The sequence below is a fragment of the Macaca fascicularis genome, chromosome 17 (assembly GCF_037993035.2).
Source record: "Macaca fascicularis isolate 582-1 chromosome 17, T2T-MFA8v1.1".
NCBI classification, from domain to species: Eukaryota; Metazoa; Chordata; class Mammalia; order Primates; family Cercopithecidae; genus Macaca; species Macaca fascicularis.
The window spans coordinates 103,214,027-103,238,406 of record NC_088391.1 but is presented as its reverse complement, the minus strand read 5'-3'; the positions used below and the strand labels follow the sequence as shown (position 1 = coordinate 103,238,406).

Here is a 24,380-nt window from a genome sequence, read left to right as displayed (position 1 = left end):
GTAGTAAAGGAGAAATAAGCAGCAAGATTCAAATTTATAAATTTTGCTATTGGCAACATCCAAAGGATTGCTTCGGAGGGTAAAGGGTCAAAAGTGTTTGCTGAAGTTTGCTTTCCATTTGTCATTGTATTTACTGTCCTCCTATCACGGAAAGTTAAGAACCTACTGAACATTATGAACGTAGAATGCATGGAGTATATTTGGTTGACAGACCTCAGAACTGCGTCCGGCTGAAGACAGGCAGAGTGGAGCTGCCCAGAGGGAGGTGTCTGCCCCAGGCTGCGGCTGAGGGCTCCACGTACCTCCTCGCCCGGCAGTCACTAAAGATGGAGCTCCCAGGCTGCATATGGGTTGTCTGGTTGTGTTATAAGGATTGTCAGCTTCTGTTTGCAACACACTTATAATAATTCCTGTCAAGTGTTTATGAAAACAAACAGCTTTTTAAAAAAGCTGACTCAGGGAAGTCTAAAAATAATTTACTTGGAAAAGTACTTTGCTTCTAGTTAGGACAGAAGGAAGAAGAAATGCCACTCTGGATGGATTGAGAATTTGGGTGTGTAATTCTTAACTGTCCACATCACAAATTTACAAACATCTTCAATAATCTAAATATTAAAAGTCTATTGAATAGCATAAATATTTAAAAGTGAAACTAGGCCAAGTACGGTGGGTGGCTCACGCCGTAATCCCAGTACTCTGGCAGGCCAAGGTGGGTGGATCACCTGAGGCCAGGAGTTTTGAGACTAGCTTGGCCAACATGGCAAAACCCAGTCTCTACTAAAAATTACAAAAATTAGTTGGGCATAGTGGCACACGGCTGTAATCCCAGCTACTCGGGAAGCTGAGGCAGGATAATTGCTTGAACCTGGGAGGCGGAGGCTGCAGTGAGCTGAGATAGTGCCACTATACTCCAGACTGGTGACAGACTGAAGTAGAGCGAGACTCTCTCTCTAATAAAATAAATAAAATAAAATAAAAGTGAAACTAGAGTTAGTATCAAAATGCAAAATACATTAGCAATTATCATCCCAAGTTGCTCAGCAATAAACTTGGTCTAACTATAAAGATAAAAAACCTGCAATGTTTACTATTTTAGATTCATCTCATAGGGAATATGAATAAACCCAAGTCTGTTTACTCATTCAAACACAAATTAATTCTCATGGCACACAGAAATACAAGTTATTTCTCCAAAGTAAGAAGGAATTTACCTTTAGAACAGTATATATTTAGGCAAACCAAGGCAAGGCCACTATCAATTCTCAAAAGCACCTCCGAGCCTGCTGATGGGTAATGATGACAAACACATGCTAAGAATAAGAAGTGCACACATGGTTTTCTTAAAACAGTAACTCCAGGAGACTTACAAGGAGCTAAGCCCCAGGGATGTGCATTTCAGGAACTATTCACTTTGTAATAGTTTCCCAGTGAGTGTGTTTCTGTGTTTGGGAGATGTGTTGTTTAACACTCAATGCTGTACCTATGGACACATCAACAACTCGGAGAGTGCTTACAATGGAAGAAAAATCATTTCCCTAACAAGTGGAGTTTATGAAGAAGATGCGACTTTAAAACCTAGTGAAAGTCAATTCCCTCAACTATGACATTCAAATATCTCATCAGCAACAAATGCTAGATCTTGAAATAATGTCAGAGAAAATATCCCCAGGCCTGGGAGCTGGGCGCTGCCCGGAGCTGGGCTCAGCACAGGCTGGCTCTCAGCTGAGGCTGCCTCGGGGCCATAGATGAGGTGTCTGAGGGTCGCTGTTTCCTCATGGGTATGTGGTGTGACTGCCCCTGAGTCCACGCTGGTGAACGGGAAGGCAGAGCCGCCGACTGTGAGCTGCCCCCGCCTTGTCCCGGCTACCGATTCCACCTTCTCAGGTAGGTGTGAGCCTCAGATAGGCCTTGAGCCAGTAATGCACCCCAGTAATGATGGCAAGTGGATGAACAGACTCCCAAAAATGGCCTCCAAATTAGAAGTCTTTCAACCTCACATCTGAAGACAAATCAGTACCCGAATCATGAGACGGCATTTCTCACAGGGAAGCTGTACTCTGCCCTTCACTATGAAACTGTTCCATGGTACCCTGACGCCTCCCGGCCTGTGAGACGACCCTCTGGGCAGAGTCTTGGGCAAACCCTTGTTTCATGAGCATCACTAAGGTGTCAACATTCACAGATGTGTGCCTGAGACAAACCAGAGACAAGAGTGGAGCCTGGCCCTGTGGGAAAGTGGAGCTCCACCTTCCAAATCCACTAGAGCAGCTGCCGTAGAAACCCTCGTCTGTCAAAGAATGCATTTCTAATGCACCAAGGGAGATGACCATGGCCAAGGCATCTGCAGAGGCACTCACCTCACCACGGGGTCGTTCAGGTCACTGTAAACGTTGATGCGGCCCACAAACCTGGTGACAGAAAAGCCACGTTACTGACTAGATGCGCCCAGCAGCCCCCTGGAAGCGCGCGCCTGGCCTGCCCGCCTTCCTGTCTCCAGAGGCCGCTGTGAGCGGCGCGTCTTCACCCGGCCTGCTCCACGTGCAGCTAAACCAGCTCCGCTCCAGCCCCTTCCCTTGTCATCCTTTCTGTTGGGATCAGCCCATGGCTTCAGTGATTTTCCTTAACCCACATTTGACAAACGTCTTTCACAAAATAAAGAAAACTTATTCTTTTTTTTCCCCACAAGTATAGTTCCATTAAGTCACTTCAAACATTTGTATAAAAAGCTACAAATCTGAGTGGTACAAGTCTATGAGATTAAATAAGCGATGTATTTTTTTTTTTTTTTTTTTTTTTGAGACGGAGTCTCGCTCTGTCGCCCAGGCTGGAGTGCAGTGGCCGGATCTCAGCTCACTGCAAGCTCTGCCTCCCGGGTTTACGCCATTCTCCTGCCTCAGCCTCCCGAGTAGCTGGGACTACAGGCGCCCGCCACCTCGCCCGGCTAATTTTTTTTGCATTTTTTAGTAGAGACGGGGTTTCACCGTGTTAGCCAGGATGGTCTCGATCTCCTGACCTCGTGATCCACCCGTCTCGGCCTCCCAAAGTGCTGGGATTACAGGCTTGAGCCACCGCGCCCGGCCAAATAAGCGATGTATTTTTGACTCAGTCTTAATCTTTAAGCAGTGATTTACATTCTCTCCAAACCACCAGATAGCTGGACTACCTGGGGTGAAAAGCAAGAGCAACATTGAGGGCATAAAATCCGTTTCTAAAGAACCCAAAGCCCCTTCTTACTTGTAGAGGTCGGGCTGGGGCTGCTCACACTCGATGGTGGCATGAAGTCCGCCGATATCCTCCTCCGTATGGAAGCCCTTGGTGTCCTGGACCGCATAATGCGTCTACAAATGCACAAGACGTGTGAGCTCACCGCCAAAACGGTCAACACAAACCCAGACACTGCTGCCTCCAACCAAGTGATTACAAAGCCTGGCTGACCCTATGAGTTTGTACACGTTCGATAGTTACAGGAAGATAAGGTACTACTGTTATTCCCGCATCTATTAGGTGCCAGAAAATTCTAATCCTTCCATTCTTACCCAGTGTCCTCAACTTAAAACTAACAGGACAGGAGCAATGCTCAAATTCTTCAAGTGTGGACACTGATTTATCTGTCAAAGCAGTAGCCAGTAGCTATTAATTAGGAAACAAATCCAAGACCTGAAATATCCCTTTGCTTTTACAGAATGCCCTGCTGTTTACGGGGAGTGGTCACGGGATCACTTCACTTCATTTTCACTACCCCGCAACAACCTGCCCGTGCCCGTCGCTGTTGGGTGGCAAACACCTTCTACTTAACTGTTCGCGTGGCCTGGGCCAGGAGACTCCTCAAGCCTGCGTGTGCGTCAGTTTTACCCAGAGCTTCTGAAGCCCCTGATTCCTGGGTTCAGCCCCAGAGTTTCTGATGCAGCGGGGCTAGGGAGGGCCTGAGAACTGCACTTCTAAGACGGTGCCCAGTGATGCTGATGCTGCTGCTCCCAGAGCACATTTTGAGGCCTGGTGACCTCAGTAGCATCTGTGAGCACGAGCAGGGGGCTGAGGGCGGACCTGAGGTGGGCATGAGGGCTGCACTGGCCCTGCCCTGGGAAGAGAGAGGAGAAACTTGTGCCCAGGGATCTGGGAAGAGGCAACAGCATCTCTGAATCCCTTCCTGTGTTTCTTTCTAGTGGAAGAGTACTGGACAAATAAAACACAGGAGTTAGAACAAACGAGAGAAACAATCACTGCACCATCACCAAATGCACAAATCACGGGGACACAGTCACCGCTGCATCACCAAGCACACAAACGGTCACCGCTACGTCACCAAGCGCACAAATGGGGGTCGGGGGTAAATGATCGCTGCTCCATCACCAAGGGCACAAATCAGGGGGCGCTTACTTTCTAAATTCAGTGGGAATTCTCTAACTATATCCTCACAAGAGCCCCTGGGAGACAGGGCTGTCCCCATTTCACAGATGCGAAGAATCCAGATAAGTGAACAAGCCTGTGCAGCCACGTGAGCCCCACGGGATCCCAGCAGAAGTCGCTGGACCCTTCCCACGCCCCTACTCTGCTTTTAAGGAAAGGGTTCAAATAATTCCAGTCCCTCCAGCTAAACAAAATGCACAAAAATGACATTAGAGAACACAAAACTATTATGCAAACTGCAAAGCCACAAAAGGTCAAAGTGCACTAGCTATTTTAACATCTTCCACAACTGCTACAACATTTCATCTGGACAAACATGGTACATCTGGAGGCCCACAGCATTTGTTCCCTAGAATGGCTGGGACTCGTCTGAGCCTGACCAGCCACAGTCTGCAGGAAAGGGGTGCAAAGACAGCCACTGGCTGCAGAGTGTGAAGGGCTCACATGGTCTCTGGGTAGACGGAACCTTAACCTCCTCCCAGGTTCCAGAGGGACCAGCAGCCGCTTACAATGAATTCCTGAATCATCCAGGGATTCCAACCCCCTAGAAGCTGCTGACAATCTATTATGTTAGTGTGTTCATTCTCTGGGATATGCTACACAGAAAATGTGAAAGCAAATTTAACTGAAAAAAGTCCACAGGATTTTCAGTTCCTGATACATATCATGAATTATCTATGAAAGACTAGCATATCCTTCAGTGATTTTGTACAGAAAATGTTTCTATCTCATAGTAGAAATGGCTTATACCCACAGGTATTACCTAAATACCATTTTAGAGTTGCACTTTTGTGAGTTCATGACTTAGTTGAATCCACTGAGCTATGCTCACTTTCATAAACTCCTTAGAAACTTCCAGATTTTTTAAATAATAAGAATCTTAAAATTAATGGTGCTGTATCTTTTCTTTTATGATTGACAATTAAAATTCTTGCAGCATCAACTGCCTGTGCAGAATTTTATACTGAGTGCAGGAAATTACTTATGTAGTAATTTCAGAAAATCCTGATTAAAATCCTGATTACATTCACAAAAATGACACTCAGTGAAGTAACAGGCAAAATCTAGAATTGCGTGTGACTTTTCACATAATTCTAGGCCAGTTTTCACATTAATTTTAACTAGTAGAAAGAAAATTCTTAAAATTCCAACAATCTATTCATTAAATCCTGAATTTGACACATTAGCTAACTGACACAGGCTAACACTGAAGTTATTTCTGTTAACCTGAGGTGATTGGTTGTTACAGACATTGAGAGTGGAAAGAAAAAGTGGGAAAGAAATGGGGAGGTGTAAGTCAAAGAACACAAGGTAGCAATATTTAGGATGAACCATCCAAAGACCCAACGTACAACATGAGGACTAGAGCTGACAAGAGTGTGTTGGGCTCTGGGTTTCTGCTGCACTGAGTGGACACGAGCATGTTGGGCTCAGAGTTTTGCCGCATCGAGTAGGTTATGGCTGCTCCTGCACGGGTGCCAGGGAAGAGAATGGGAAACCATGTGAGATGTGGATGTGTTAATTTGTTGAACTCGAATAACAATTTCTCTATAAAAATATGTATCTTATAACATCATAATATATGCCTCAAATACACACAATACAATTTATTTTGAAAAAGGAAAAAGAAGAAAGTGGAAAACAGGAGGAAGGAAAAGTGAGGAAAAACTTGGCTGGTATAACTCCCTAGGTTTTCATTGTACACACTGAAAACGCTGACTTTTCAAACAGGATGTTAGTTTCTGTGGCCACACAGGCATAGTCTGAAGCACGACAGGAAGATCCTGCCCTGGAGTCTAACGGAAAGGCCCCTTACTTTATGGCTGGATTCTCCGTCCAAGCTGGCGGTGGTGACGTGGCACGTCCCGTCTCCCCGGTTGCTGGAAAGGAAGATCAAGTCACAGGGAAAGGTCTCATCTTCCTTGACCATGACAATGTCCCCAACCTACAGGACAAAGCAGAAAGGACGGTCAATGAAAAGCTCCTCCGTGAAAGCCGGCCCGTCGTGTGGGACTGCTTCCCTCAAGCTGCTCATCTAGTCACAGGTAGATGAGGGGATGTGGACGTGGTTCCTGGAAAAGACTCTTGCCAGACATTCTGCTGGGACCAAGGAAAGACCAGGTCAGGTTTCAATGTTCTAACTGCAGATCAAAGAAGTGGCAAAGTACAGCACGATCGAATATTGCGCAGCAAAAACACAAACACCTGTAACAAGGTTATCTTTGATTCAGACCAACGAAGACGAGTTGGAGTGTTCCATGAGCGCGGCCAAGTGGGAAGTACTCCTGGGATAAGCTCTGATCTAAATCTAGGCGTTTTATGAACCAGGTACTTGAGTTCTGAGAGTTTCCCCATCAACAGAACCAAGGCGCTGCCCAGATCACCAAAGCATGAGGACAAATAAAGCAAAAGTGGCAACAACGTTTCAAAAACTAACGTAAAAATCAATCACAGAAAGTTCATCATGTGGGTTTTTAATGAAAGGTTATGGTCTAGTTTGTATCTGTATCCATTTTACTTCATCAGGGAGGAAGGCATCGCAGTGGCCTGGGCTGTGTGTCTGGAGGGCGAGGAAGGCATCGCAGTGGCCTGGGCTGTGTGTCTGGAGGCTGAGGAGGGCATCGCAGTGGCCTGGGCTGTGTCTGGAGGGCGAGGAGGGCATCGCAGTGGCCTGGGCTGTGTGTCTGGAGGGTGAGGAGGGCATCGCGGTGGCCTGGGCTGTGTGTCTGGAGGGTGAGGAGGGCATTGCGGTGGTTTGGGCTGTGTCTGGAGGGCGAGGAAGGCATCGCAGTGGCCTGGGCTGTGTGTCTGGAGGGCGAGGAAGGCATCGCAGTGGCCTGGGCTGTGTGTCTGGAGGGTGAGGAGGGCATCGCGGTGGCCTGGGCTGTGTGTCTGGAGGGTGAGGAGGGCATCGCGGTGGCCTGGGCTGTGTGTCTGGAGGGTGAGGAGGGCATCGCGGTGGCCTGGGCTGTGTGTCTGGAGGGTCTGGAGGGCATCGCAGTGGCCTGGGCTGTGTGTCTGGAGGGCGAGGAAGGCATCGCAGTGGCCTGGGCTGTGTGTCTGGAGGGCGAGGAAGGCATCGCAGTGGCCTGGGCTGTGTGTCTGGAGGGCGAGGAAGGCATTGCAGTGGCCTGGGCTGTGTGTCTGGAGGGCGAGGAGGGCATCGCAGTGGCCTGGGCTGTATGTCTGGAGGGCGAGGAAGGCATCGCAGTGGCCTGGGCTGTGTGTCTGGAGGGTGAGGAGGGCATCGCAGTGGCCTGGGCTGTGTGTCTGGAGGGTGAGGAGGGCATCGCAGTGGTCTGGGCTGTGTGTCTGGAGGGTGAGGAAGGCATCGCGGATCTCGGCTGTGTGTCTGGAGGGTGAACGATCATCAGAACCCTCGAGTGAGTGGCTGCAGGGCTCCAGCCAGTCTCGCTGCCACTCGGGAGGCATGCCAGAATCGAGGCATCACCATGCTTCTGTCTACACTGCAAACAGAGTTCTCTGTACCACTACGTGATGGTCACAGCACACTGCAAATTTGTGAGACTTTAAAAGCAGAGGTTACTCTTCCCAAATGGACCTATGGGTTTAGTAAAATCCCTATGGAAATCCCAGTAAGGATGTTTATAGACATAAATGAACTAATTGTAAAATTTACATGGGAAGGCACAGGCTCTAGATTAGCTAAAACAACCTTGAAAAAGAAGACTGAAGAGGAATGAATCCGTATCCCTAATACGGGGCTTCTGAGATAGCTACAGTGACCCACGGTGTGGGATTGGTGGGGCATGGGGACGGAGACCAATGGGACAGACCAGGGAACCAGAAACAGACCCACGCAAATGTGTTTAACTGATCATGACAGAAGGCAAGGGCCACTCCGTGGAGGAGGGACAACCGGCCAACCCCTGGTGCAGGGGCGATCGGACAGCCACAGGCTAAATAAGGACAGAAACAAACCTGACTGAAACCTCATACCTTATACAAAAATCATCTCAAAATGGATCATGCACTAAAACGTAAAACATGAAACTATAACACTTAGAAACATGGGAAAAAGTCTTTGGGTCTTAGGATCAGGCAAAGAATGCTTCATTCAGGCACTGAATGTAAAGTCTGCAAAAGAAAAAAAAAAAAAAAAAACTCGGCTGGGCGCAGTGGCTCACTCCTGTGAGCACTTTGGGAGGCCGAGGCAGGCAGATCACTTGAGGCCAGGAGTTCGAGACCAGCCTGGGCAAAATGATGAAACGCCATCTCTACTAACACTAAAAAATTAGACAAGCATGGTGGTATACACCTGTAATCCCAGTTACTTGGGAGGCTGAGGCAGGAGAAGAGCTTGAACCTGGGAGGTGGAGGTGGCAGCAGGCCGAGATTACATCATTGCATTCCAGCCTGGGCAACAAGAGCAAGACTGTCTCAAAAGAAATAATAATTAAAAAAAAAAAAAAATCAAGAAATTGGACTTGAACAAAATTAAAAATGTTGGCTTTGTGAAATATCCTGCTGAGTGTTCAAAATCATATACCTGACAAAGTACTACTATCTAGACTATATGACCTCTCAACATGTAACAGTAAAAAACTCAAAGAATCCAGCTAGAAAAATGGGTAAAAGACATGAAGAGTTACTTATTTTTGTTTTGTTTTATTTTATTTTATTTTTTTGAGATGGAGTCTCACTCTGTGGCCCAGGCTGGAGTGCAGTGGCTTGATCTCGGCTCACAGCAAGCTCCGCCTCCCGGGTTCACGCCATTCTCCTGCCTCAGCCTCCCGAGTAGCTGGGACTACAGGTGCCCGCCACCACACCTGGCTAATTTTTTGTATTTTTAGTAGAGATAGGGTTTCACCGTGTTAGCCAGGATGGTCTCACTCTCCTGACCTCGTCATCTGCCCGCCTCAGCCTCCCAAAGCGCTGGGATTACAGGCGTGAGCCACCGCGCCCGGCCAGGACATGAAGAGTTGTTTTTACTGACGAGGATACACAGATGTCAAACAAGTGCGAAAAGATGTCCCACAGAGCCATCGGGGACACGTTTAAGCTGCACCGAGACATCAGGAACAGCAGTAACACCCAGGGCTGGGGAAGATGCTGGCAATGTTGTGGGTGGGAATGAAATGGGATAGCCATGCTGGAAAACGGTTTGGCAGTTCCTTTCAAAACCAAACGTAGATATGCTAGATGACCCAGCAACTGAACTCTTGAGCTTTTATGCCAAAGAAATGAAAACTAAATTCACAAGAAAACCTGCACAAAATATTCATAGCAGCTTTCTTGATAACGGCCCTAAACTAGACAGGTCGAAAAGCCCTTCAGCTTGTGAATGGTGAAACTGCGGTATGCCCACATCACGGAACGCTCCTTAGCAACACAAGGGAAGGAACAGCCCCTGCACAGACTTTGTAATCCCAAGGGAATTAGACTGCCTGAAAACAGACAACCCCAGAAGGTCACAGGCTGCAGGATTCTCTTTATATCACATCCTTGAAATGACAAAATTTTCGAGCTGGGCAACACATCAGGGCAAAGGGAACACAGGATGCCTCTGTTTTATTACAACCGCATGTGACTCTGTAATTACCTTGAAATAAAAAGTTTAATTAAAAAAGAAAAATTAATTAAAGGAATGCTTTTCTAGGACACTCTAGTACCCTCAAAGGCCTGAGCCATTATGACCGATGGAAGCCAGATGTCTGCCGTTGCAGGAAAAGCCTGATCTTTTCTTTCTTGTCCTGAGTAGCCTGTTTAGCATCCTCTCAGTTACAACACACAGGATACAGAGAAGGCATTTCCCACAGGAGACTGATACATTAAAAATTCAATTTTCTGCGGGCAGACACTGTTTAGGTCTATTTTTTAAGAAAGATGTTTAGCTACAAGTATGAAAGGCTTTGCAAGGGAAATAGAATCGTGAAAGGAAATGGCGTTGAAGGCCTGGAACCGGACGCCTGCTGACACAGGCATGGAGCTTGTGGCTGTTCCCCAGGCTGGGGCCATCTGCTCTCTGAACCCCTGACCCCTAGGGAAACCTCACTCACCTGAACTCACTGATGGAAAAAGCTGTCTCAGAAGCATTTAAACACCGGGATAGCACATTTATAAGTGAAAATGTTTAAACGCTTACAAGTACATTTGGTGATGCGTGTGATACACAGAACAGTGAGAGCAAGGTGAGGCAGGGGGCTAGTGGTGGATGCCAGCTCCTCTGAAGGGCCTCTGAACGCCTCCGGGGTCCCATCCCACTGGACAGGGAGGGGCTGCGGCCTTGTCCGGAGAGGCTCACTGAGCCCAGGCTGGCCGCGCTGCTTGGAGGTCCTCCTTCCTCCAGGCTTCTGGAACGCACCTGGCTCTCCACATGCACGGGACCCAGTGGGGTGCTCCCTGTCTCCCTCACCAAACCTCCTAAGGCTCGGCAGGGAAAACAGCCAGGGGAAGCAGTGGGGTTGCAGGAGGGAGGGAGGCATGGGAGTTTGCAAGAGCCAGGCAGGGTGCACGAGGACCAGCGGGGGCAGGAAGGGGCCGGCGTGGGCCTGGCACCTAGATCCACCTCAGATGGGGGACTGGAGCAGGCTGCTGACCGCTACCTCGACACAAACGTGAAAAACACACTCATGGTTTCTACCTATACAGGTGATTCCAAATGACTAGTACAAGTTTGAAAATATCTCATTTAAATAATTTAAACACATATTTTTAAATATATTGAGATATTAGTTACATGAATAATTCATTTGAAACGGATTTAAAATGCAGCCTTCGAGAAGAACTGTAATATTCCCAACACAAAGAAATAATCAATGTTTGAAGTGACGGACATCCCAGTTACCCCAACTTCATCATTAAACACTGGTGTGCAGGCATCAAAATATCACATGGACCCCCAACTATGTACAACTATTATATATCAACAAAAAATAAATTTTTTGGCCGGGTGCGGTGGCTTATGCCTGTAATCCCAGCACTTTGGGAGGCCAAGGCAGAAGGATCACGAGGTCAGGAGATCAAGAACAGCCTGGCCAACATTTTGTTAAGACCCCGTCTCTACTAAAAATGCAAAAATTAGCTGGGCGTGGTAGCAGGCACCTGTAACCCCAGCTACTGGGGAGGCTGAGACAGAAGAATCGCTTGAACCCGGGGCAGAGGTTGCAGTGAGCTGAGGTTGTGCCACTGCACTCCAGCCTGGGTGACAGAGCAAAACTCTGTCTCTAAAAAAGTAAATAAATACATTTTTAAAAAATGCAATCTTCGATGAGGTATTCTGCTCCAATTTTCATAAATTTCCACCTAGTCGAGTTTATATTTATATGATTTTATTATACTTTACTCTAAAACAAATTTTAGAAACAGTGTTTCCGACCTTTTCTTGCCTTGATTGGTTCGTGTGTTCCCATAATGATTTTAAATTCCACCAATCTTGGTGTGGGATGCTGGTGGAGGGAGTCTGTGTGTGGGGATGGGGCAGTGATAATGGTTTTAAATTCCACCAATCCTGGTGTGGGATGCTGACGGAGGGGATGCTGTGGTGTGCGTGTGTGTGTCTGTGTGTGTTGGGAGGAGGGGCAGTGGGTACACCCACTCAATTCTGCTGTGAACCTAAAACTGCTCTAAAAAGACATAAACAAACAAAAATTAAAAGTAAAAAAAAAAACGTAGTAGGGAGCTTGGGCCTGTACCCAATAAAACACATTATTTTTTTGCCATTTTTTTTTTGTCTGTTTTGCCAAAGAAAATAAAAACTTAAAAAAAATGATTTGTATTTTGAAAATGTTTTGAGAGACAGGGTCTTTCTTGGTTGCCCAGGCTGGAGAGCAGTGGCTATTCACAGGCACGGTGAAGCCTGCTGAGTGGCCTCCGACTCCCAGGCTCAGCGATCCTCCCTCCTCAGCCTCCTGAGTGGCTGGGACTGGAGGCGCGAGCCACCGCACCTGGGTAAAACTTATTTTTTAAACTGTTACTGGACTTCACCAGGGTAAATGTGTCGGGTGTCACTTACTCGCAACTTTCGACTTTGTTTCCGAACGAGCTTGCCGTGCTGAATGAAATGAACAGGACACTGGTTCATGGCATTGTCCGCTTTATGTCGAAGCCAGTCTTCATAACCCTAAAAAAAGGAAGCAAAGAAGGGAGAGAGGAAGCGGAGACAGAGGGAAGGAGGAGAAAGGGAGGAGAGACAGAAGGCTTGCGTTTAATTATGTCTAAGCATAATCCAAGCCTGTGGGGGTGTGTTTTTTCAAAATCAGGACACATTACACACACTATTCTTTGTATCCTCAACAGAGCATTGGCATATTCCCTTGGCAATGCGAGCTGCTTTAAATGTCTGCAGTTGTAGAACTGCAAAGACGTTGGATAACGATGCTCATCAAAATCTGTGTAAGTACTATATAACTGTACTTTTTGTGCCTATTCATGACATGGCCTTAGGATAAATTCCTAAAAAAGAAGTGTCTGAATGAAATGACGAGCAAGCCTTCCAGTTTCTTCACATCCACACCGAAAAGCCCTCAAGACTCCAGTGGGGCCAGGCACATTTCCACCCGCTGAGTGTCAATCTTCTGCTTGGAAAAGCCCCCAATGGCCATTCTTCTCTTTCATTAAAAACTGGCTGTTATGAGATCTGGCAGCCCAGACTCTCGGTGAACCACCGGCTCACTCTGCGACACCTGCAGCAGCCTTACGGTTCTCCATGCGTTTCTGCGTCTGGGTAACCCACATGGGAAACATCGCATCGTGACTCCTGTGCACGCGCAAGCATCCTGCTGGAAAAGCAGCCCGAGCTAACCCCGACCCCAGCCGCACTGCCAGACCTGCATGCCTTTGACAGGCACAGACACCCGCACTCCAATTCCAACCACCAAGGCACACCCTCTGCTTGGACAGTCAGGTGGTATCTTGAAAACAGCAACAATAGCAGATGCAGCACGCAGACAATTCCGGGGATGACGAACATGCCTTTGTGTCTGGCGTTGCCGGGTGCAGGTGCCTTAGATAAGGATGGGGAATGCCGTCCTCAGTAACACCCCCAGCATGTGAGAGACTGCACACCAGGGGCCTACAGGCGTCCACCGCATCTAATGAGCACCAAGACTGGGAACACAGCTCTGCCACACACAACACACAACCAGGCAGGATGGCAGCAGGAAGCCTGTGCCACAGGCTCGCTGCACGTACGCTGAGACACACAACCATGCAGGATGGCAGCAGGAAGCCTACGCCATGGGCCCGCTGCATGTATGTTGAGAGAGCCTGTGGGGCAGGAGGCTCACTGGGGGCCTCCTCCCTCTGGGCCACGTGGCGGCATCAGTGGCCCTGTGACCGGAGTCTTTTCCAAAGGGAACATTAACAAGGAACCCAAAACCTCCAGCTTCTGGAGAATTAAGAAGCCTGGGACGCATGGATGTCCAAACACGCGGAGCTTTCTCCAGCCGTGACCACTACTGTGACACTGTGGCATCTGATTGCTTTTCAGAGATTCCTCCCAAATCGCTGAAATACTCTTTCTGGGGAAACTGAAGAACAGTCTTCCTGGAAGGTGGCAGTGGGTAGATGATTCCTGGGTTCATTAAACACACTTATTTAGCACCAACTGCATGCTCAGTAAGTGCCAGGCACCAGAGTCCCACAGACAAAAGACCTTGTCCCCAGCGCTGCTGCTCTCAGGATCGGTGGGGAAGAAACAGAAGTAACTGCAAGTTCAGTGCAGGTGAGAGACACCCAGCACCCCCGAGAAGCCCAGTGCCCAGGCTGTGGAAAGACGCCAAAGAGGAGGTTGCCCAGGAAAGCCCAGCAGTGAGGGAGCCCCCAGGTGCGGGCACTGCCCACTGGTCAGCCTGGCTGGAACCGGAGGGACATGTGAAGGCCCAAGCATGTGACCGGCTGATTGGAGGGGCCCTGCACACAGCAGGGGAGGCTGGGTGCCACAGGGAAAGGCTGCTCTAGCAGGACCTGGGCGATGGCAGTGGCAGAGCCAGGTGCAGTGAGATGCCCGTCAGTGCCCAGGTGAGACACCGGGGAGATGGTGTGAAAAGAGAGGTGGGAACCCAAGAGAAAATCAGGGAGGCCTCTGTGAGTGCAGGGGGCTTTCCAAGGCAAGCGAGGAGGGGCCGGGAGCATGGGGACCCCAGCACAAACGTCCCTGCTGGAGCCAGCGTGTGGGGAGGCCGTTTGGGAAAGTCGCGGCTGCGGACAGAGCTGCCGTTCCCGAGGAAGAGGGACGAGGAGGTCAGTAGTGGGGGAAGGCCGAGGGGGCGGGGACACTCTGGCGCACACAGGTCCAGACCAGCAGTGGGGGAAGCGAGGCCGTCCCCAGAGTGAAGGCTGGGTAGCAAGACGCGCGGGAGAGGAAGAGACCCCTCCGGCCAGGGGCAGGGGTGCTGGTGATGGGGCCCAGACCTGCAGCTCTGTTCATTCACCACCTTGCCCTGACCCCTCTTAACACCCGCAACAACACCCGCCCACTGCCCTGGGATGGGAGGGGACACAGTAGGGAAGGGACACAGCCAGGCTGATGAGAGGGGACACGGCCAGGGAGGGGACACAGCCAGGGAGGGGACGCAGCCGGGCCGAGGACACCGCATGTTGTCTGGGGCCATGGTCTGCACAGTGTAGACAAGCGGCCTCTGCATCCATGGGGGCTCAGGCTCCCCGGCTGCTGCCTCTCTGGCCCAGATGCGTCTTCAGAGCCACCCTCCCTACTCCGCGCTCTCCTCTCCTCTCCTCTCCTCTCCTCCAGGACGCTCCTGGAGTCCTCAGGAGTTTCCCGCTCAGTGGGGTCCCCGGAGGGATGGAATCTTTAACAAATGCAGAGCAGAGGACGCTGAAGAACAGCGCTGGGCCTGCCTCCCGGGCCGGGCTGGAAAGGACATAGCCGCAGAGCCTCAGCCCCTTCTCTGCTCCCCTCGAGGGGCTCAGCGGTCTCCTTCCCGTCTGCAGCCTCTGCTCCTGCCACACAGATGTGTCACAGACAGCATGGGACGCCCTCACATGATCTCCAAGATGGGTTCCTGGAAACTGCGACTTTAGGCCCAAGGACACACAGCAGGTCCCCGAGTAACATCGTTTCCTTCAGCACCATTTCCTTGTGAAGTCGATGAGAAAACCTGTCCTCTTGCTTAAAGTCGAAGTTTGCAAGAGCCACCGACACGGAGTGAGGCCTTATCCCAGGTAGGGGCTAAACTGCCTGAGTCGCGGGCAGTGAGTCCTTGGGAAACGTGAGTTTCCCTCACGTTGTTTTCCAGGCAGCGCAGTTCATCTTGGCTACTGTGCTGTGTCCTGCCCCGCCTCGCAGAGGAGCCGCCCATTTCCTTATGGGAGACCCTGGGCTTCCCGAGTCCTTTGCTAACCAATGACAGCCACCATGAACATCCCAGTCCACGTACCCTGGTAGGCACGGCCGGCTCTGGCCTAGTGAAGACACACAGGCCCCATGTACTGACTACACAGCTGCATGCTTATCATCTGCACCGGCCCCTGTGTGTCCACATCTCTGCCTGTGTCAGATGTTGCCACCTGCTGTGCTTGGTGGCTCCGCCACACTCCTGCCGGGTGCCCGTGGTGCCTGCCTCGCCACGCCCTCTCCAGACTTGCACATCTGAAAGCCGATCTGGTGGGTGTGAAACACAAATGTGCTCAGCAGCATGATTCAGAGGAAGCCATACACACACTGCGGGGTGTGCGCGGCGGACCGTGACTCATTCATCAGATGGAACGAAGCGCTGACGCCTGCTCAGATGCGGAGAAACCTCGAAAACATCGTGCTAAGTGAAAAAGTGAGTCACAAAACACCGCACATGAGCCGTGAGCATGAAATGTTTAGAATGCGCAACTCTACGGTGACAGAAACGTGAGTCTCTGCCAGGGACAGGGAGGAGAAAATGGGGAGTGACTGAACATGTGTACGGGGAATCTGCGGGTGATAAAATGGATACACGGAGAGTAAAACTGAGATGTATTCTTCTCCATGTTAGTCACTGGCTTTATTCACCAGGGCTATGAAGGAAAAACAAACCAACAAGAACCACCCCATTTGCCGGAGTCCATAAACAGCATGTTCTCAGGTGGTCAAGACAGTCAAGGATGCGGAAAGGTTAAGTGACTCATCTGAATCAGATCATCCCTGGGTGATCTGGGATGTGAAAACCATAGATTTCTTCTCAAATTCACATGGCGACAGAATAGCAACGAAATGACATAACATCTCTTACTGTGCTACAAGTATCAACACAGCTATAAAAATGAATTTCTACAACTTGGTTGACTTTTCCATGAACTAGCTGAAACGAACCAATTACCTGGCTTCGAATGAAAGGCAATTCACATGGCAAAGATGGCGACTTGCTTGCGTTTCGTCTGTAAAATGCTTACCTGTTTGATAGCCGTGACAGTAATGACGAAGAAGAGTGGAAGTCCACTTGTCACTGGACTTGTGGGTGTATCAATAATCAACTGCAGAAAGACAGAATTGTAAAATCATCTTCAAAAATGCAAATGACTGACTTTAGGCAGGTTAGTTTGCCCTGAGCCAGCACTTCCCATTCGCTTTGACTTAAACCCTTTGCTGGCACCTGACTCTGCCCACCATGGGAGATAGCAACTCAATCATCCTATTTCACTGACTGTTAAAATGAGGGCACCTTTTTTAAATTAAGGAACATGCTCAAGGAAACCACGGGGAGTGGCCGACACAGTCTGAAGTCGGGGCACGCCTTGTGTTAATTCATCCCTCGGCTTCAGTGTCACATTTTAATTACATGATTTGAATAATGTTGGAAAAATTTTAAAAGTCCTTCAATAGTATTTTGTAGGATTTAGAAAAATTAGAGGGTTGTTCTTAAAACACACCTGGCACATTGCTCCCTAACTCATACCCTGAGACATTTTTTCCCTCCTTTTTTCTTTAAACTCTCTTTTCATGTGTACTGTCTTTGGATTTTCTTTTTCTTTTCTTTTTTTTTTTTTTTTTTTTTTTTTTTGAGACAGAGTCTCACTCCGTCTCCAGGCTGGAATGTAGAGGTACGATCTCGGCTCACTGCAACCTCCCACTCCTAGGTCCAAGCGATTCTCCTGCCTCAGTCTCCCGAAGAGCTGGGACTACAGGCGCACGCCACCACGCCCAGCTAATTTTTGTATTTTTAGTAGAGATGGGGTTTCGCCATGTTAGTCAGGATGGTCCCTATCTCTTGACCTCGTGATCCTCCCTGAGTGCTGGGATTACAGGCGTGAGCCACTGCGCCTGGCCTGGATTTTCTTTAGAACATCCACACACATTTATGAAGAGTAAAGTAAGTGGAACAATGCATAGCTTGGCTGTGAACTTGTCCAAAAGATAACAAAGCTCTGACTTCCCCTCTGGTACTAGAAGGAAAGGGGCAGGAAAGGCAGTCACCAACTTAAACCCAAAGTGGCGTTGTGTGTGCTAATTTAGCTTGTGTGGATCTCACAGAACCAACACGTTTCGTCCTTCCTTAAGAAAATAAATAAATGAATCGTAGGTGAGGGGCACCACGCCCTTGCGCTTTCATTAGCCGTGTGGCAGTTACCTGAGAATAAAATGTCACTTATTTAGATTTATATTTGATGAGATGGAAAACAATGACCGGCCTTACCTGCACCAGAAATATGATAAGGAAATAAAAGTTGGCTACTCTTCTGAATTGTTCAAATAAATTCTTGGGTATAAAGTTCCAAAATGTGTACTGCATAAAAGAAAAACAAACATCCATCATTTAGATCAGATTTTACTCTCATAGTGTTACTCTAGGCATAGTAAGTAGCACTGGATTTTACAGTACAAAATGTTTAGCTTTAAATATAAAACTAGTAATTCATAATTTAGAGTGTTTGTTGACAGCTAAGACGGCTGAAACAAAGTGTATACTCTGAAACACGTATGTAAATTACCGAACTCCAGATAATTCAATATAAAACGCAAGGTAGCTCAACAACAGTTTGATTATTGAGATGTCTTTTATAAAATGTAAACCTGTGATCATTAACTCAACACATTAGCATTTTACTTCAGTAATTTCTGCATGATCTCTCCTCTGAGTGACAGCATGACGGGTGATGACAGCGAGCTGAATGGAAGCCTTCACTCAGCTCCAGGTGGCTTCTGAGGCAGAGGTGTTTCTTGTCCACAGCCCAGGCACAAGGGCTTTGAGGCCTCAGGGGGAAGGAGAGGAAAAGGAAGCCAAGGAGGGCAGGGAGGGGATGTCGGGGGAGTGAAGTGAAGGAGGGAAGGAGGGGAACGAGGGAAGGAGGGGAAGAAAGGAGGAAAAAGAGGGTAAGGAGGGTAAGGAGGGCAGGGAGGGAAGGGAGGGGAAGGAGGGAAGGAGGAGAAAGAGGAGAAGGAAGGAGGAAAAGGAAGGAGGAAAAGGAGGGGAAGAAAGGAAGAAAAGGAGGGGAAGGAGAGGAAGGAGGGGAAGGAAGAAGGAAAAGGAAGGTAAGGAGGGCAGGGAGGGGAGGGAAGGTAAGGAGGGCAGGGAGGGGAGGGAGGGGAAGGAGGGGAAGGAGGAGAAAGAGGAGAAGGAAGGAGGAAAAGGAAGGAGGAAAAGGAGGGGAAGAAAGGAAGAAAAGGAGGGGAAGGAGAGGAAGGAGGGGAAGGAAGAAGGAAAAGGAAGGTAAGGAGGGCAGGGAGGGGAGGGAAGGTAAGGAGGGCAGGGAGGGGAGGGAGGGGAAGGAGGGGAAGGAGGGCAGGGGGGGAGGGAGGGGAAGGGGGGAAAGAGGAGAAGGAAGGAGGAAAAGGAAGGAGGAAAAGGAGGGGAAGAAAGGAGGAAAAGGAGGGGAAGGAGAGGAAGGAGAGGAAGGAGGGGGAATGCCCAGTCACCACAGCCTCTCCTCTCCACACTTCTCATTTTGCCTCTGTAGCAGTTTCATTCAACTTCTGTGTTGAAAACAACGTCCCAGATGTCACAAACCTTCACTGAGTTTGGAAATAGTTTCTAAAATTTCATCTGACACGTTTTTACGCCATAATGAAGACAGTCTACCGAAACCTGAGGGAAGTCTCCCAGCCTGCGCTGCGGCCTCTGCCGTCTGTGTCTCTTCAACGGTGCTTACTTCAAAACCCCACTCCCAGGTGGGTTCTGGCTCCGGGAAGCCAGAAGTAGTTGTCAAATTCTCACACCAAGAACTTCTTGAGTTCCAGGCTCATGAACATAAGTTATTTGCAATTCAATGTAACAACTAAAGCCTGGTATGGTCCTAAACTAACCAACATATTCTGAATTTGCTGTTTACAAATATTTCAGAGGAAATCCACGTGTGTCTTTTAAAACTTCTCTGCCTCAAGTTTCCAGTGGCTTAGAGAGTATATAAGGAATTTCCATTTTCTACCCTAATTCACATTTACAAAGTGATTTTTTCTTTTTTTTCTTTTTTTTTTTTTTTTTGAGACGGAGTCTCACTCTGTCGCCCGGGCTGGAGTGCAGTGGCCGGATCTCAGCTCACTGCAAGCTCCGCCTCCCGGGTTTGCGCCATTCTCCTGCCTCAGCCTCCCGAGTAGCTGGGACTACAGGCGCCCGCCACCTCGCCCGGCTAGTTTTTTGTATTTTTTAGTAGAGACGGGGTTTCACCGTGTTAGCCAGGATGGTCTCAATCTCCTGACCTCGTGATCCGCCCGTCTCGGCCTCCCAAAGTGCTGGGATTACAGGCTTGAGCCACTGCGTCCGGCCGTGATTTTATCTTTCATAACAAAGTTCCTTAATGAGGGTAAAAACCGAGTAGTGGTTCCCCCAAGTTCATGACAACTACAGCCGTATTTTCAGTTCCTTTCTCAGGTTGACTGTAATGAAAAGGGCAAGGGGTGCTCCAGGAGAGTTTCTAGTGTTTTAAAAAAGAAACTAACTTTCCAGGTCCTCCCTAGCTCATCCCGCCCTACCCATCCAAACACCCTTATTTTCCATGTGTTGCTTGGTACCAGGCTTTTATCAGATATGTGTTTTGCAAATCTCTTCTCCCAGTCAGTGGCTCACATTTTAATTCTCTTAACTGTATTTTGCAAAGGATAAGTTTTTAATCTTCATGAAGTCCAACTTACCAATTTTCCTTTCATGAAGAGTGTTTCTGGTGTTATGTCCAAAAATTTGTTGCCAAACCCAAGGTCACCTCGACTTTCTCCTACATTTCTATGAGTTTCATTGTTATACATTTTACATTTAGGTCTATGACTCATTTTGAGTTAATTTTCTTGAACTGTGTGTATGATCACCGTCTATAGTCACAGTTGCTGGGTTTTTTTTTTTTTTGCATGTCATTTTTCTAGAACTATCTGTTGAAAAGAAATAGTGCTTTTCTGTCTGCCCTGAATTGCCTTTGCTCCTTTGTCAAAGATGGGTTGACTCTCTGGGTGGACGGGTTGACTCTCTGGGTGGATGGGTTGACTATCTGGGTGGACGGGTTGACTATCTGGGTGGATTTACTAGGTAGGTCAACTCCCAGGCTCTCTATGATGTTTCATTGATCTATTTGTCTATTCTTACAGCAACACCACACTGTCTAGATTACTACAGTTTTACAGTAAGTCCTAAAGTTGGCTAGTGTCAGTTCTCCAACTTGGTTCTTCAATACTGCGAGGCTATTCTGGGTCTTTTGCCTTTCCACATAAATGTAGAATTAGTTTGTTGGTAGCTACAAAGTAACTTGCTGGGAATTTGATTAGGATTGTATTGAATCTACAGGTCAAAGTGGGAAGAACTGACATCTAAAAAACAGGGAGTTTTCTCCTCCATGAAGATGGAACATCTCTCCATTGACTTAAATCTTCTTTGATTTCACTACAGTTTTGTCGTTTTCCTTACCTAGACCTTGTACGTATCCTGTTAGATTTACACCTATGTAATTTGGCGGGTGGGGGGATAAATGTAAATAGTGTTGAGTTTTAAATTTCAAATTCCAACTATTCATTGCTGGCATATAGGAAAGTGATTAATTTTTGAATCCTGCAACCATGCTATAATCGCTTCTAACATCCAGAAGTTTTCTTGTTATTGTTGGTTCTCTGGGATTTTCTGCATGGGCAATCATATCACTTGTGAACAAAGATAGTCTTATTCCTTCTTTCCCAATCTGTACGCCTTTTATTCCCATTTCTACTCTTACTGTATTAGCTAGGATTTCCAGTACAATGCTGAATAGGAACAGTGATGAGGGATTCCTTGCCATTTTTCCAGTCTAGGGTGAAATCATCTAGTTTTTCACCATTAAGTATGATGTTAGCTACAGGACATTTTGTAGATGCTCTTTACGAAGCTGAGGAAATTCCCCTCTGTTCTTAGTTTGCTGCAATATGTGAGTGGGTACTGAACTTTGTCAAATTATTTTACCGCACCTATTGAAAAAATCATGTAAGTTTTCTTTTTTAGCCTGTAAATATTATGGGCTATATTAGTCGATTCTCAAATGTTGGATTAGCCTTGCATACCTAGGATAAACCCACTTGGTCATGATGAGGAAAGAGAGAGAGACCCTCTCATAGTGTTTCATATTGTTTTATACTCAGTACCTGTTTTAAGAAAAAAACAAGGAAGGAAAACCAAAGACAGGCAGCCCGGCGCTAGGCCTGAAACCAGGCCTGGGCCTGCCTGGCCTAAACCCAGTAGTTAAAAATCAACTCATAACTTAGAAACTGATGTTATTCATAGATTCCAGACATTGTATAGAAGAACATTGTGAAACTCCCTGCCCTGTTCTGTTTCACTCTGACCACTGGTGCATGCAGCCCCTTTCACGTACCCCCTGCTTGCTCAAATCAATCATGAGCCTTTCATGTGAAATCTTTAGTGTTATGAGCCCTTAAAAGGGACAGAAGCTGCGCGCGGTGGCTCAAGCCTGTAATCCCAGCACTTTGGGAAGCCGAGATGGGCAGATCACGAGGTCAGGAGATCGAGACCATCTTGGCTAACACAGTGAAACCCCGTCTCTACTAAAAAATATAAAAACTAGCCGGGCGAGGTGGTGGGCGCCTGTAGTCCCAGTTACTCGGGAGGCTGAGGCAAGAGAATGAGGTAAACCCAGGAGGCGGAGCTTGCAGTGAGCTGAGATCCAGCCACTGCACTCCAGCCTGGGCGACAGAGCGAGACTCTGTCCCCCCAAAAAAAGGGACAGAAATTGTGCACTCGGGGAGCTCGGATTTTAAGACAGTAGATCGCCGATGCTCCCAGCTGAATAAAGCCCTTCCTTCTACAACTCCGTGTCTGAGAGGTTGTGTCTGTGGCTCGTCCTGCTACAAGGGTGTATAGTTCTTTTTATACATTGTTGAATTCGATTTGCTAATATTTTATTGAGAATCGCTGCTTCTATGTTCATGAGAAATATTGGTCTGTGATATCGTCTTTCTGGTAATATCTTCTTCTGGTTTTGGTTTTAGGGTAACGCTGGCCTCACAGAATGAATTAGAAAGTATTCCTTCTGCTTCTATTACCTGGAAGAGATTGTAGAAAATTGATTTTTTCCCCCCCGAAATGTTTGATAGAATTCACCAGTGAAAACATCTCAGCCTTGTGCTTTCCGTTTTGGAAGATTATTAATTATTGATTCCATTTCTTTAATTGATGTAGGCCCACCCAGATGATCTTTCTCCTTGTTTGAGTTTTGGTAGACAGTGTTTTTCAAGAAACCGGTCAATTTTACCTAAGTTATCAAGTTTATGGGTGTAGGGCTGTTCATAATATTCCTTTTAATCTTTTTATTAGCTATGCCACTTGTAGTGATGTCCCTTTTTTATTTCTGATGTTTGGAATTTGTGTCTCTCTTCTTTTTCCCTTGTTTAGCCTGGCTAAAGGTTTATCGATTTTATTGATTTTTTTTCAAAGAACCAGCTTTTGATGTTTTTTTCTGATTTCCTGTTTTCAATTTAATTTCTGTTCTAATGTTTATCAGTTTAAGTTTCCTAATGTTGAAGCTTGTTGATTTTGGATCTTCTTTTCTAATCTGTGTAGTCAATACTATAAATTTCCCTCTAAGCACTGTTTTTCCTGCACCCCACAAGATTTAGTAAGTTGTATTTTAATTTTTGTTTAGCTTAAAATATTTTTATGCCTCTTGACACTTCTTTGATTCATGTGTTATTTAGTAGTGTTTTGTTTAATCTCCAAATACTTAGGGATTTTCCAGTTAACTTTGTGATTTATTTATTTCTAGTTTAATTCTACTGTGGTCTGCCAGTGTCTTGATTTTGGACTTCCCAGACTCTAGAACTGTGGGGAAATCAATGTCTCTTCTGTATAAATTACCTAGTCTGTGGTATTCTGTTGTAACAGCACAAAAAACTCACACTTTAATGCTCTGTTCTTTTCCTAAGTAGACCTGAATTTCTGACCTATATAATTTTCCTTCTTTCTGAAGAACTTCTTTTAACATTTCTTGCAAGGGAGGTCTACTGGCAATGAATTTCCTCAATTTTTGTTTGTCTGAAAAAGTCTTTATTTCTCCTTCATGTATGAAGGATAATTTTGTGAGATACAGAATTCTGGGTTGGTGGCTTTTTCTTTCAACACTTTAAATATTTTACATTATTCTTTTCTTCCTTAGATGGGTTCTAGAAGAAAGTCTGATGTAATTCTTACCCTTGTTTCTCAGCAGGTAAAATGTTCTTTTCCTCTGGCTTCTTCGAAGATTTTTTCTGAGTCTAATTTTCTGTAATTTAAATGTGATATGTCTAGGTGTACTCTTTTTAAAAAATTTATTCTGCTTTTGTATTTATCTCTGAACTTCCTTTATCTGTAGTTTGGCATCTGTAATTTTGGAAACGTCTCGGCCACTTTTACTGAAGATAACTTCTCTCTTCTTTTGTTTTTTTCATTACGCACATATGTTTTAACTTTTTTTTTTTTTTTTTTTTTTGAGATGGAGTTTTCACTCTTGCTGCCTAGGGTGGAGTGCAGTGGTGCAATCTTGTCTCACTGCAACCTCTGCCTCCTGGGTTCAAGAGATACTTGTGCCTCAGTCTCCCAAGTAGCTGGGATTACAGGCGCCTGCCACCACACCTGGCAAAT

The 24,380-nt window shown here is 47.1% G+C and overlaps 1 protein-coding gene across 14 annotated transcripts in view; it reads right to left on the bottom strand.

Moving 5' to 3' along the window:
* Nucleotides 1–24,380, bottom strand: part of ATP11A (ATPase phospholipid transporting 11A) — a 187,573-nt gene that overhangs the window by 57,870 nt on the left and 105,323 nt on the right. For all 14 annotated transcript variants that reach the window (XR_012426599.1, XR_012426601.1, XR_012426600.1 and 11 more), the window contains exons 3-8: nt 17,994–18,083; nt 16,753–16,833; nt 12,383–12,490; nt 6,224–6,352; nt 3,235–3,338; nt 2,358–2,408 (exon numbers count right to left, since the gene is read on the bottom strand). Coding sequence is in view for 11 of the 14 variants with exons in the window: in XM_065533014.2 (XP_065389086.1) it covers nt 2,358–2,408; nt 3,235–3,338; nt 6,224–6,352; nt 12,383–12,490; nt 16,753–16,833; nt 17,994–18,083 (563 nt within the window). In the remaining 3 variants the exon portion in view is untranslated. The remainder of the gene's footprint in view (nt 1–2,357; nt 2,409–3,234; nt 3,339–6,223; nt 6,353–12,382; nt 12,491–16,752; nt 16,834–17,993; nt 18,084–24,380) is intronic.